The 14885-nt window shown below is 47.8% G+C and overlaps 1 protein-coding gene across 5 annotated transcripts in view; it reads left to right on the top strand.

Moving 5' to 3' along the window:
- The window catches only part of LOC143345080 (uncharacterized), a 74226-nt gene that overhangs the window by 54609 nt on the left and 4732 nt on the right, over positions 1-14885 (top strand). For all 5 annotated transcript variants that reach the window (XM_076771848.1, XM_076771852.1, XM_076771850.1 and 2 more), the window contains one exon: positions 6556-6686. In XM_076771848.1, the coding sequence (XP_076627963.1) occupies positions 6556-6686 (131 nt within the window). The remainder of the gene's footprint in view (positions 1-6555; positions 6687-14885) is intronic.

Below are 14885 nucleotides of genomic sequence, written 5' to 3'. Positions count from 1 at the left end.
AGATCGACGCCGGTTCCCAAGCGAAGAAGGGTCGCGAAAAAATGTCTATGGACGCGGTCGGTGGGTTTGGAAGGAGGATGGCGAACCACGGACGGAATCCAACGGCGCATTTGCACGCGTGGTTCGGCGCAAAGAAATTACGACGCGGAAGAAGGTCCGCGTGATCCCGCCTAAATGATGGCTGGGTGGAAAGTTTCACGGTAAGGAGGATTTATCCTGCAGCCGGGAGGTTTACGCGTTGTCGCCGACCGGTGCTAAGAAGCCCCATACATCGGCGTGGAAATAGCGACGCGGTCCTTCGAACCTCGCCGTGGCAGATTGGCCGGCGACGATACAAATTTCAGCCAGCCCAGGCACGGCCGACGGCGTTATCGAAAAATTTCTCTTTGTAGTCGTCTGCTGGCCATTAAGGCCCCGCTCGACCGGCTGGCTTTCGAGGAATATCGGCCGCGAAAAAAGACGAGACACTTTAACCGCGAGATGAACAACCGTATACCGTTACTACATCAATCTTCCGTAATGATGCAAAGCAGAAAGGGTGGCTGACGAAGGAGGGAGGCTCTGATACAGCCCACGGTCGTTAACGACAATGTTTTCGTCCTGAGAGCCTCATCGCCGCCGCTAAAAACAAAGGAAGGGTTGAAAATAACAGACCGACGTCGGTTAATTGGAGCTTTTCATTCTTTTTTTTCTTATTCGTACTATCGAGATTCGACGGCTAATTTGCTCCCTTCGCGATCGTGAGAAGCAATGGTCGCTCGCCGGCCATTTATTCTTCTCCTACGCCGGTTACGTACCCGTCCTCGACACTCGAAGACCGCGAGCATCGCGTGTGCAACTGACAAGTCGACGGGAGACTCGACCATTCTTTCTTTACTCGTAATCTATCGATCGTACGTAATTTGTACTTTTTGTACGACTCTGGTTTAACCACGAGACACGTCGTACGAGTTTCATCGTGCAATCATGGTTTCCGAACGAACGTTATTTTCGGCGAGCAGCCGCGTCGCGCTAAATTATTCGTTAATTTAATTTTATACTTTGCACGGCATTTATTATGGAATTCTTGGTAAAAACGAGCAAGACACGCGATCGGTGCAGGAAAAGTTATCCCAGAGAGTCACGAAGCATTTAACGAAAGCGATCGAGCACCGTTTCCTTATCGAGTAATTTGTATCATCCGAGCGTGCTCGACTCCGCGTGGAATAGTAACCGGAGCGAATTCGAGGACAAATTAATTTGCAATCGATACCGTATTACCCGGCATGCGATTCGAGGCGATCGAGGTCGCCGGTCGGGGCAGCAGGCACTCTCGTGGAAGTATTTCGGCCCGGGTGGGTCCGCCGGATTCCCGAGCTTCTTTCTCGAAGAGGCCCTCGAGCCCCTCGTGGTTCCCAGGAGGGTCAGAGGTCGCGGGGCCCTCCTCTGCCTTATTCCTTTGCTCCCCGAACCCCCTCCCGTGCTTCGACTCGCCACCACTACTCACGAACGTCCGCCCAATCGTGCGAGTCTCTTGCCTTTCTCTCGAAATGTTATTTATTTGTTCGCGCGTTTCGACTTAACGAGATTTTGGGCGAGAACGTTCCGCACTCGCAGAAATTAAAACATCCCCGATCGACGACGCTTCGAAATCGACGTCTCTTTATCCTGATATCTGTACCTTTCGCGTCTTTCGTGCAACAATTTTCAAAATCGACGAAGAAGGTTCGAATCGCTGTGAAAATTCTATTTTTCAATATCTTTGATCTTAGTACTCTGGTCGTAGACATGTTTATACCGAATAAAATGGTTTCTGGTTAATTTTAAATATTTTTAAATGGGGGAAAAGGAATCGTGTTTAGAGTAGAATACGGCTAATTGAAGCGGGTTCTAATAAGGGTAATTTGTCTCGAGAATATTCGTATCGTAGGGGCGAAGAGACAAGGGTTTCTTGGAGGTTGCGCGGTAGAATGCGGGGATCGATATAGACTTCAAAAATCCGTCGGGGCAGAAAGTGTCCGGGGCTCGGCGTAATAAAAAAGAAAGGGGGGGAGGAACCTCACCTCGGGGAATTTCGAAAGGGTATCCCTCCCCCGTTTTTGTGAATCGTGATACCCGGCAATTACGTGGCGCAGTCACGGTGATTGGCTGGGTCGTTTTCGCGGGAAGCATGGACCAATCGAAGCACCGGTATGCCTCCTCTTTCTCTCTTCTCCTAGAGTACTTGCCGGCAACGAGCACGCTCCCGCCTTTAGTCTAGTCTCGGAGCTGCACCTGTGAGTGAACCTGTAGGCGCACCTGCGACCCGAAATCTATCCGATGCTCGTCGACGGGGAACGACCGAGCGATCCGCGAGGCTATCCTCCGTGCAAATTGCCGACGATCGTTCCGCGACCAGCGTCCGTATCGGCGAGGCTCTTCGCGAGGGAGGAAATCCCGCGGTAATATCTCGTCGAACGTATCCGTGATCGCACGTGTCAGTGAACATGAGGAGCGCAGTGCTCGAGACAACGTCAAGGAACCTCGGGGGTGATCGAGTGCGCGATACGAACGTTCGATGAACAATAACAGGCACGTCGATCGCGTCGAGGTAGTCGTCGGACCGTCTGCGTCTCCGGGGTTCAAGGTTTTAATAACGATCGAGGAAAAGTATCGACGACCGTGACTCTGTGCCTCGTAATACCATGTTCATGGGTGGAGAACGTCGCTCGGTGACCGGCGAGACGCGATCACACCGGACGGGGAACAAGGGACAGTGAACCGGGGCTGGGTTCGATAGAGAAAATCATCGATGACTGCCAGACGGCACGCTAGTTATGCCCGATAACCATAAATAAAGTTGGAAATGTAAAGGAGCACGGATGCTTGGCTAGACGGTACAAGAAACGATGACACGGACCGCGGCATGGATCACCGTCACCGGATCGTGACGATCCGCGTTCACGGATCCCCGGCGACTGTTAACGACGTACGATCCTGAGATCCCGATGATAAGATCCGATTTAGAGCTGTTATCGAGCCGCGGCCAGCCCGACCCGGCCCCAGGGCACCGCCTCGTTAATCACACGCTGATTACCGGTTAAATGTTAATGAGTTTCCGCGAGTTCGTCGCCGGCGCGTACGGATCGTCGATCATCGATCGAAAGAACTAGAACAGGTAACGTTCTTTTCGTCTCCTATGTCGATTGAGACGTCGTCCGTCAGACGCGTAAGAAGTCGTGGGAGATGAGTTACAGTCGCATTAACTATTTCGCTCGGGACGATGCCCGATGGGATTCCCTCGGCGAACACCGGCAAGAAACGATTTTCCATCCGCTGCTGTCCGCGTCGGGATATTTATCATCCGACCGGCTCTCTCTCTCTCTCGACCCGCTTCTTTGCAATTAGAATTCTATGTCCCGGTACGCAAATTCCAGGAAATATCAATCATCGTGCGCGGAAAAAACTCGTAAACACCTTGTTCGACCGCGTTCTTAGAACAGACAACTGATTTTTCTAAAAAGGAATTATTAAAATTGGATGGACGCGGATAGTATCGATGCGCTATAGGCACCTATTCTTTCCCAAAATTTTCTAGTTACTTAGAAATTTGGTAATTACGACACGACAATTAATCGTGGCAAAACTCGAGGGAAGCAGAGACTGTTTCGAGTTCCATTTTTCCAGAACCGCGTACCGTGTCGTTCGCTTCCGGTTTGCCGAGGTTCGCGAGAATTCCACCGAGAGAATGGGACCGGGAGGGGCTAGGTTGACGACCATAGATTGTAGGGAACAACGGGAAAAGATAGAGATTACTCGCGTCTCGAGGAAGAGGGCCCGGAAGCCACGTGCACGCGTGCTCGCGTGCACGTGCTTGTAAATTCACGGCCGTCAGCGTGTACCCCCGTGATGCACGTGCGTATGCTGAGCATGGCGGTCTGCCACCCAACGAAACGACAGGAAGTTTGAGGAGTTCGCGCTCGTAACTCTCGCGGAATCCGTGTCAAATTGGCGTCCATTATGTTTTATGGTGGCGCGAAACGCGGAGGCGTTCGAAGCGTTGCGTCGCGTTAAGAGTTGCTATGTAAAATTTGCATTGTTCACGGGGGACAAGATCGACGCTGCACGCGAGATAATAACCCGTAAAACGAAATATTGTTCGGTGTATTTTTGTCATGTTTTTTAGGTACGTCTACTTTCGTTAACTTCGACGATATTTACGATTTAGGTACGTGTATTTCGCTATGGAAACCATATTCGTTAAACTGGGTGTATATGGGAAAGTGTGAAATCGTTTATACGCCCTATAGGTTATTTAAAGTAACTGCAGGCACGCACAGAGAAGCTCGAAGTGAAAAAGCAAACATATAAACGTTGTCGTGAGCCCACAATACGGTAGGTTGCGTTGCTTAGAACACAGTACATTTGAATCATTCATAGAGAAGCTGGTTGCCATACTGAGAGTCGATAGGAGTACAATGGTCGACGGGGTAGCTACACCGGAGCATGGTATAAATAATGACATTATATTTAAACGTTTCAGTCCCAATTTGGACCCCCTTCGGTAAAATTTATAGTCGAAAAAACAATATGGTGAGAGTGGAACAAGAAGAACCGGTTATACAAAACTATAAATTACCGCGGTATTAAGTTACTTGATATCGGAAAGTTTGAAAAGTAAAAGCTCTGTAATCGTCGATATTAGTTATTTTAAAAGTATCGGACATTCTCTGACCGGATAGATTTCGTTTTTCATCTCCCAAGTTGCCAACTCCCAAGTTCGAAGACGCGAAGGGTTATCGTTAATAAACCAAGTCGCGCCGAGGTTGCGTTTAAAATAAAATCGCGCGTGAAACGCGTGAGATACGGCCGATGCAAATAAGCAGGTACGCGGCACAATGCAACGAAGCTTTGGGGAATATTTTATTGCTGCTCACGCGAGAATCGACGTAATTCACACTTCGACCGTCGAACCGATAAATTTCCTCTTCGTGATCGTCGGTAACGCACTCCTCTTTCCGCGCTCTGTGTTCGCTCATCCCGTGGGACCCCGTGGCATTCCACGAAGCGAGTAAACGAGTAAATTTGTAGGTAGAATCCGCGCCTCTTATACCCGTTCGAATCCCATAAGTCACGTCTCGAACACAGTGTTTAACCCGCGAGCTTATCTTCGATCATTATCCTCGTTTCAACTGGTGTGCGTCGACCTTAAATGTTTCGCGGGACGCCGCTGAAAATCCGCAAAACCATTTCGACCATCTTCGAAAGTTGAATACTTTCATTGGAAATAATTTTTGCAGTAGCTTCGATGATTAGATAAATCGGGGGAATTTGGGGGTTGGGGTGAAACACATTTTCTAAAATATCCCGAGTCCGAGAGTGATTATTTCCAAAGGTAGTCCATCGATTGAGATAACGTAACTGTATCACGGTAATAAAATAACCGTGAAGTAGGATGACACGTTGCTCGATGTAATATTTCAAATAACGTTACTCGAAAGCGCTGGGGATCTGGCTCCCGCAGCGACGAAACGATTAAAACATAAAGAGTTCCCGTACGAAACCGGTAACCCGTCGATGGTTAAACGGCGGTCGTTTCAAAAGTGCGCGGGGAACGTTAAAAAAAAAAAAAAAAAAAAACGGTACCGGATTTCAGTCCGCGATACGGTAAACGATTTTCTAGCTCAACGACCGATCCGGAGCGGCTTTGAATGGGGAACTCGAGCGGTTCGAAAAAACAGCGTCGAACTTGAAACTGGCTGGCCATAACCGACCGTGCCGCGATACGATTTCGTTCGTTCCATAGCCGGCTGGAAATTAATAACCGTCCCCGATCGAGCGAGATTCCATCGCGATCTCGGTACCCGGACGGGAAATCCAAAGTCCGTAACAGGAGACGTATCGTCGTGAACACGGTGTACGGATTATACGCCGTGTCCCGGCGACCAAGGGCAAAAAGTGGTAGCGGCCAGTTTTGTCAGCCACGCTTCGATTGGCGAGTTGACGTTAAACAGCTGCCGCCGAGATGAACGATAGTGACAATTCTAATTAAGCGGGCCCCGATTGAGTCGGTTCGTATTAATTACCCGGCGGCCTCATGGCACGCGCCGCTCGATGTCCCTTTTCACTTATCCTTTCGCGGTATTTTGACCAACCACCGATCTACTTCCTCGCCGGAAGTCGCGTCGCACGGGTGGAACGCAACACCCTCGGGGTCACCGATTTTTATGTAAATCGGATCTACGACAACCAGTGTCTTCCAATTTTTTTAAATGGCAATTTCTGGACAAATCCAGTTTCCCATTTCAGGCTTTCGATCTTTAAAACGGTTCCGCGAGAAACTGTCGATATTCTATTGCTATCAAAGTACCCGTACGAACTTCGTGACGAGTACAGAGGAACGCAAAGAATTAAGATCTTAGGGTTCCGGTACTTACAATCTCTGAAACATCAAAATATCGAGTTCTAAGAACCTCGTAACTTCGGAGGATCCCAGAATTCCATGGATCCTACGACTCGGGGAGGTATTGGGATTCCGAGATTAGACTGGCGTAGTTCCGCATCGAGCAGCTGTTGCACGAAACTGTTTGGTTTCAGGGGACCTGAAGAGGCGGCACTCTTGGAGCAGCGAGATCGACTACCAGCCAGCGGAAACGGAAGCTGTAGCGACCTCGGGCGAAGATCCCGCCGCTCCGTCCTCGGACGAAGAGGACAGAATCTCGTATAAGGTACCGAGCGATCTTTCCGCGAACGAAACCCATGAAAATCGAACACGTGCGCTCCGTTCCGTTCCGGACGCCTTAATTCCGCGACCGGCTAGGGAAAACAATGTCTCCTTTGTTCGACGAAATCACGACTCCGCGGGTCCCGTTTCCACGAGTAATTAAATGCCCCGGAGGCGTGTACTCGCTTCAAATGGAATTACCCCCGTAAACTTACTCGCGGCGTTCGTACACGGTACACGGAAATCGGTCGATTGAAACGGGAACACCGGTTATTTGCATTTATGTGGATCGAAACGTGGATCGAATTAGCGATCATTCGAGACCCGGATTTAATTATTGCAAGCCCGCACACGGGGGCCGCGTGTAATCGATACTGCACGGGGAACAATAAATTAACTTGGTATTGGGAAAATCGTTTTCGAACGACCGATCGAGGGTTGCTCAAAGGACAAAATAAGCGAACGTTTCTTTAACAGAGAGTGGTTCTCTCGGAACAAAGTAGCTTCCGAGAAATGCACTATAATCGTAAAAACCGTTTCGTAGTTTATCGCGGGCATAAGAAATATAGTTGGGTGGTTGTCGTCGCGAGAAGGAAAGAGGCATCGTAACACCACCGTTTGGGAAGATCCGTCGATGCAGGAGGGATGATGCATTGTCTCTGGAGCTCCTCGCGTTGCAACGCCGCGATTTCTGCAGTTGCAGTTGTCGTTAAAGCACGGCGCTCGGATTTTACGGTCTCCGTTGTCTGGCTGCAGTAGTAAAAGGAAATACACCGTTGCACCACGGCCGTTACGCATGGACCGTCTCGTGCAATGATCCCCTCGCGCATATAAAACGTAATTTTGGTTAAACGCCCTGGGCTCGCTCCGTGGGCCGCTTTCGTTCCCACCATTTTCATGGGAAAAGTGCATGCACCGCGACTCGAGGCCGGTTTTTGCTCGAAACCCTTACGATTTCTTTTCTTTAACTTCGTCGAAACCCTTCTGAAATCCTCGCGCATACCGACCGACAGGACTGTTTCAAACCTACCGCACAGGAACAATAGACTTTCGGTATCTTTCGTTCGTAAAATACTGCGAGATTAATTTTAATTCGATGGTTTCGGCTGAACTTTAAAGTTATTGTACGAATTTGAATAAGACAAAGAGGAAGAGAAAGCTATACCAAGTTTAGAGAGGTTATTGTGCTTTTTTTTTAATTCCATTCCCGTGCTAGGGCACGAGAATATTTAATGGTCGTCACAAGCGACCAGCATGGGGATCGTGCCGTGAAAAAGACGTACGATCCTCCGTCGTGGCGACCTGGAAAAAAGCGTAACGCGGCGGCGTTGGAATTCTCACGAGGCGCGCGAAGAAGCCACCCCGACACGCCGAAAAATTCCGATCCAAATAAAGACACAGACGGCACGGGGTGGCGGAGCCAGAGTCGGTACGGTTTTTGCCTGTACGCCTCGCATCCAGGATCCTTTACGACGCTTTCCAGGGAGGAACAACGAAGGCGTCGCGCGCTTCCACGGCTTCTGGCGGAAAGACCGGGGCGGTTAGGCGCGCGACCAAGAAACCGAGAAGAGGAACGACCGACATAAACGGCGACCATTTCTCGCTCGTTACGCCGTCTGAAAATATCGACGCCGGGGCATCCTCGCGTTCCTCGACGCGATTTTCTACGCCGCGGTGGCTCCGTTCCTCTTCTTCTTCCTTTTTTCGGCGGGGGTTGCGCACTCCCGGAGACCGCCGCGATGGCTTCCGAGAAAACCGACGGATATCTCGCACGAAACGATTTATGCATCGGAATGCACGGAAAAATGCACTTCAAAAAGTATTCCGCCGGTAATCGTTGCCCCCCAGAACATTCGAGGATTATTATTCGACCATTTTTTCTCTTAGGAATCCATAATACACAGAGCTTGCACGTTTGTAATTTAGTTTGTTTCGTTTCTGGTACGTTTCGACTACAACCCCTGGTAGAAAATTTCCGATCATAAATATTGATACAAATCTAAGGAAAAACTGCCGTGTTTTATGATTATAAAATGTTATTATATACAAAATAACACATATTTTCATTTATTTTTAGAAACAAGAAGGAAAACAAAATGTTACATGGAAAAAAGTTTCCGATCAAAGGTACCATTAATATTTTACCTTACCTCGTGCTCGGATGACATTATACAGGGCGTTCGGCCAACCTTAGGAAAAATTTTAATGGGAAATTCTAGACACCAAAATAAGACGAAAATCAAGAATACCAATTTGTTGATGGAAGCTTCGTTAAAAAGTTATTAACGTTTAAAGTTCCGCCCGTACTGAATTTTTTTTCTCGAAAATGCGCAAGATTTCGGGGATATGTCTATTCACCAAAAATGATTGTAATTGATCCTCGGAACCAAAAATAATTTTTTTAGAACGATTTGAAAATTTTTTTTTTCACCGAAAAATTTAAGCACCCCTACCCCCTTGTCGATTTTTCTTAAAAATTCCTTTTTCATTTTTAGTAATTTTGTTTTGCGTCCTACAGAAAAGTGGTCTAATACTTTTTTGTAGATACCCATGAGCTCTACTTCAGAAAAAAGTTTCATTGAAATATATTCACAATTGTAGGAGTTATGGTTGTTTGAATGTTTGACCATTTTTATGGGGTTTTTCGCATTTTGCGGGGTCAAGGACGAACTTTTCGGATATTTTTGCGATTTGTACATATCCTCCATCAAAATACGCGTAGTTTGCTTTTTTAAACATTAAAATCGTCCAATCCGTTCAGAAGTTATGACGTTTTAAAGATTCGCATAAAAATTCGGGCAGAGATTTCTGGCCTCCCATTAGATTTTCGGAAAGGAATTTTTTTCTCGAAACTGGGTAGGATTTCGAGGGTATGTATAATGACCAAAAATGATTGTAATCGACCCCTGTAAACGAAAATAATTTTTTTAGAACGATTTGAAAAATTCTTTTTCCGTCGAAAAATTTCACACCTTCTCGAATTTTTTTCTAGAAAGTGGGTAGGATTTCGGGGGTACGTCTATTCACCAAAAATGATTATAATTGACCCCCGCAACAGAAAATAATTTTTCCAGAACAATTTGAAATTTTTTTTTTCGTCGAAAAATTGAGGCACCTAATTAGATTTTCAGTAATGAATTTTTTTCTCGAAAATGCGTAGGATTTCGGGAGTATGTCTATTCACGAAAAATGATTGCAATTGACCCCCGCAACCAAAAATAATTTTTCCAGAACAATTTGAAATTTTAATTGTTAATAACTTTTTAACGAAGCCTCCATCAACAAATTGGTATTCTTAACTTTCGTCTTATTTTGGCCTCTAGAATCCCCCATTAAAATTTTTTCCAGGGGTGGCCGAACACCCTGTATGTCTATCTTTGTTATGGATTTCTCGGAATACATAGGCGCATTACTTATGGGACGTCCTGATGGTTTGTTTGTCGGCGGCCCGCCAGGTTCTCAGAACCCTGCACGCTCCTGTGGGAGGATTGATTGCCGATTGACCGATTGCCTCGTAGACTGCGGTTTTCAGGCCTCGGATGGTCGCGCGCGCTGCTTACCGGTCGCCTATGCTGTTTTTTGCACCGCGGCAGGAAATCGTATATTTCAGGCGTTGCGATGCTTCTTGCGGCGCGGAAGGTTCGCGTGAGACGCGGTCGCGTTATTGGCGATGCTTTTTTGCCGCCCGGAACGCTTAAGCGTCTGGAAGCTTCGATAGCTTCTATGGTTCGGTAACGAGGCTCGGAGATGTAAGGGCGTGCTTTTTGAAAAGGATCGAATTAATGTTGGCGAGGTCGTGGGAACAAAGACGACCGTCACCCTCGTTCCACGACCATGGGCGACAGAATTGGTTCACCATACACGTTCCAAGTTTACCTTCAAATTTACTGTCTGTTCCAAGAGTTCTGAAACCATTTTTTACGGCTCGGAAGGCCAAACATAATGCTTTCTATGCAAGATCGACGGTCGTTTGTTTCAGAATATGTGGAAAGAAGTGACGGTAATTTGCGTAAGTTTTGCCTTACACGAGAATGCGAGGGTCGTTCGAAAGGATTGCGACACAAACGTCGAACCATTCTCAATTAAGCGCTTCGAATTCCGCGCTCGACGCAACGGGAGTTGTTCGAAGACTAATTTCGAGGCATACGTGATTTACAGGCGGACGTGTGCTTGGGAACACAGACGATTCTCCCGCGAACGTTCCGCGAATATGCGGGATACAAACGAAACAAGCTGGCTCGAGTGTTATTACCGTGTTTGCTAAAAGGCGAACGTCGTGAGAAACGAACGGCTGCTCTGACAGAAATACGATGTAAGAAACGGACATACTGGGTCGCGATTTCGCGATACCTACGAGTCCTTTCTAGCAGTATGGACTCGGAATTACAGGACGGATCGCGCGCCGGGCGCTAAATCAAACCGAGCGGAGGTCCTCGTGATCGTTAATTGCTAGACTACGCGCCGTCCTCTAAAGGGATTTTATTGCACCGGAAAATCAGACACGGTACCGTTACTCGCGTACGGGAGGGCAGACCATCTGCGTGCATGGCAAAGAGCATAAACGTGTAAATGGCTGATAATAATCCCGACGGAGGGATTCTGAAGGGAATAAGGCGCGTTCTTTGGCCACGAGCTTTACGAGCCTGCTAGCTTCCCCTCCCGTCGAAAGTAAATAAAACCCTGCCGTTTCTTTCGGGGGATGAAACCATGCAAATCGTCCACTTCAACGGTAAACATATTTAAAAAAATAATCCTTCGTCTCACCGAAATAACAAGCTCTCGAGACGAAACGCAATTGATATCGTTACAGCTCGCGTCGAGCCAAGACACATTAATTACCGTCTACTTCTTCGAGCACAGTGATCGCGGTTACCATAAAACGGATTACAATATTATTACAGTTAATGGCATCGTGCGATCGCGAGCACAAATTACAGGGTCCGTTGCATTAAAGCCACGCGTTTTATTGACGTCGAAATTGTACGATTCGCGAATCTCACGCGATCGTGCCGTGGAAAAGAAATCCTTAGGCGATGTCGTAGATTGTGGCATTCTGTAAATAAACGAAGGTATAAACGGCTAATAACCACCCAGGGGACAGGCCTGATCAGCGAGCGGCCGTCCACGGAGCAAACTAGACGTCGTAATTACGCTTTACGAGGATGCGAACGAGCGATTTCCGGGCGTGCATCGGGTACGTATCGAACAAACAACTTTGGTATGTCGAGCAACAAAAAGAGATAACGTCGCTCCTATCGGGACGTTATTGGATACCGTTAACGCGGGGGACCCCGATAACGACCAGGACAAGAAAGTTCTAGAAATTATGGTCAACCGCGACGCTCTGAACGTTCCTGCGAACGGTTTCGATGCCGCGGAAGATGGCCAAGGAACTGTTAAAGCATGTCAAGCTCATTTTTGCTCGGGGATCAATTTACACTTCGCTACCATGTCACGGTCGACGGACGTACAATTATTCCACCGCGATAAAAAGTATTTTAAAGACCATTTTCCAGCCATTACACCGTTACGTCCCAAGGATCGAAAAGATAGCAATAATTTTAATGGAAGACAGCAAAAGGATACAATTATTTGTGAGAGGACATCGATGAAAGAACTCTCTTAAGTAACGTCGTTTCGTTTCTCCTCGAGACACCTGCGTTCAGCGACCACCAAAATGGCTACAATTTTCCTAATTTACAGATCTTCGGTGAATCGTTTCGCGTAACAAATTAATTTAGTCCCGAACGACTCGGAGAACTTTCTCCTATGTACGGTCGCGATCCAGGTACGTCGGAGGGGCCAGGATCGCGAAAACGCGGGAAGACTGGAGCCGCAAATGGCAAAAGTGGTGGCGTGCACGGTAATTCAAGCTAAGAGGTTGTAATTAACTTCGCCAGAGCCGGGAGAGAAAGGCGGACGCACCGAAAGGGAACGGGACGATGGAAAGGGGGGCGGAGAAGGACGAACGAGGGTCTCTCGGACGTTTGGCCCACGGGGAGAGAACGAGGGTACGGGAGAAACTCCCGGAAGGGGTCAGCCGGGGTTAAATATTCCGGGAAGGGAACCGACGACCCGCGAACACGCGAGTAAAAACGCGAAAACGCGTGACCTTTAAATCAATCACCGGTTTGGCCGCGCGAGAGAGTTCATTCTCACGCCGCCGCAGCGTCCACGGACGAAGTTCGCTCTCCGAACTCTCGTACGGATCGTCCTATTTCTTTATTCCATCGTCCAGTAACTGGTAATTTGTGCGATCGGGCTCCCTCCTCGACGCCACGAATATGTCTGACCTTTAAGTCGATCGAGGCTCGACCGAAGATTTCGACCTCGATCTTCCCCCGATGCTGCTGATACTTTGCAGATTCGCGGATCTTCGTTCCTAGCAGCTGATATCACTGCAGCAACGGTAGTAAGACGAGTAGGAACAACGAAAAAGTGGAAATTGTAAGGAAGAAGTCGCTGCGAGCAGTTCTCAAATATACCGAGAGAGTAATAATTTAATTCTACTTTGGACGACCGACAATTTTCCTTTATTAAGTCCGCGGAAATATGAAGCATGAGAAATACTGGTCTAATGCGTCTGTCCATTACTCGTTGATTCTACTTGTGCGTCGGGTATTCGCATCGATGTTGGTACGGTTCCAGCCAATTAGAAGACGATAGCATCGACGGAAAACAGATAATGGCATTCCTCGATCAACGTTGTGAACGCCAACGCAAGTAGAAACGTCGAGTAATGGACAGACGGATGATTAAAATTTCACAAATACTTACGAATCGATCTGATACGTTAAATTAAAAGTTAGTCGTTCGCGACTCGTTCCCATGAATTCTAACAGGATACTTTTCACCTAATGGATCGTAATGGCTGGAGTAACAGTACCATATTATTCTCGCGAACAACGCGGCGGAACAATAGTCGCGAAGGTGCTTACGAGATGAGCGCGGAGAAACCACTTTCCAGCGTGCGTACGGGCAAGATGGTTAAGCGGAGGAAACGCCGCGGTAATTAAAAGCTCGTTAATGACCTTTCTGCCGGGATTCCTCGGAATGATTCCCCTCGGCGGCATCAAAGGATCTCACAATGGCCTAGGAAGTTCATGAGTCAGTGGCGACGTCTTCATACGATTCTCCAGACCCCATGACTCGTCGATTACCATTTTGCGTATTTTCAGGATCATTATTGTGGGAACATGTGCGACACGCGTTGCTTCGAAGACCATTAGCCGAGAAAAGATGACGAACGCATGATAATCGCAATAAAATCCAGAACTTTGAGAGAACAACGCATCTCGCAACTTTGGGTTTCGTAATTTATGGATCGTCGGGATTCCAAAATTCTTATAACCCCCGGAAACATAGATATTACGTCAGAAGTCTAATGCTGCATATGTACAGAGTGATCCTACAACGAAAGAGTAACGTTTATTCGTCGAGGAATACGGAGACTTGGACATCAGCACAAATAGAAGATATGATTAATGGTCAGACGCGCCAGTCACGTCGCTTTCAATCGCGCGCGTATCCGAGAAATTTTCAAATTCAATTATCTCGGAAACGAAGGCTCGAACGAAAGAATCTCACCCGTTCTTTTCGATTTATTTTTACGTGGAACATCCTACGCCACAACCTGAAGTCAGCAGTTGCTTCTACCGTCAGAAAAGTCGAATGCTCGGCGCTTTCCAATTATCAGAATTCCTGGAGGAGGAGGATCCCACGATAACCGTTCGGGGAGGGGAGTAACCGGTAGCGGGATCGTTAGCTGAAATCGGTGACGAACTCGATGGACCCTTAACCCTACGTTTCACGTTCCACGGAAATTGATACTACGCGTCCGAAGCGCCGGACAGATAAGATCGAGCTGGCCGCGAGCGAGAAGCTAAACTAATGCCTCGTGCACAGTGGCGCGCGAGATAGATATCTTGAGAATTTCATTAGCATGATCCGGGAGGCTCGGCTCGCGCCGCCACCTCTTTCCCTCCCCTCTTTAACTTGTCACCTGGGGCTACCTCGCGTGTTCCTTCGCGCCACGGACCAACCTTTCTGTCACTTAAGCCGGGCCCCTCCTCCCTCCCTGGACCCTCGACGATCATTTCTTTTTCAAAGGCCCCACCGACTCGATTAGTCGGTCGCTCTTAGATTCCTAATTACTTCACTCTACCCAGGGGAAACGTTGTTCGCCTCCCCTTATTCAAATTTA

Source organism: Colletes latitarsis, chromosome 8 (assembly GCF_051014445.1).
Source record: "Colletes latitarsis isolate SP2378_abdomen chromosome 8, iyColLati1, whole genome shotgun sequence".
Lineage (NCBI taxonomy): Eukaryota > Metazoa > Arthropoda > Insecta > Hymenoptera > Colletidae > Colletes > Colletes latitarsis.
This window is presented reverse-complemented; position numbering and strand designations above follow the sequence as displayed.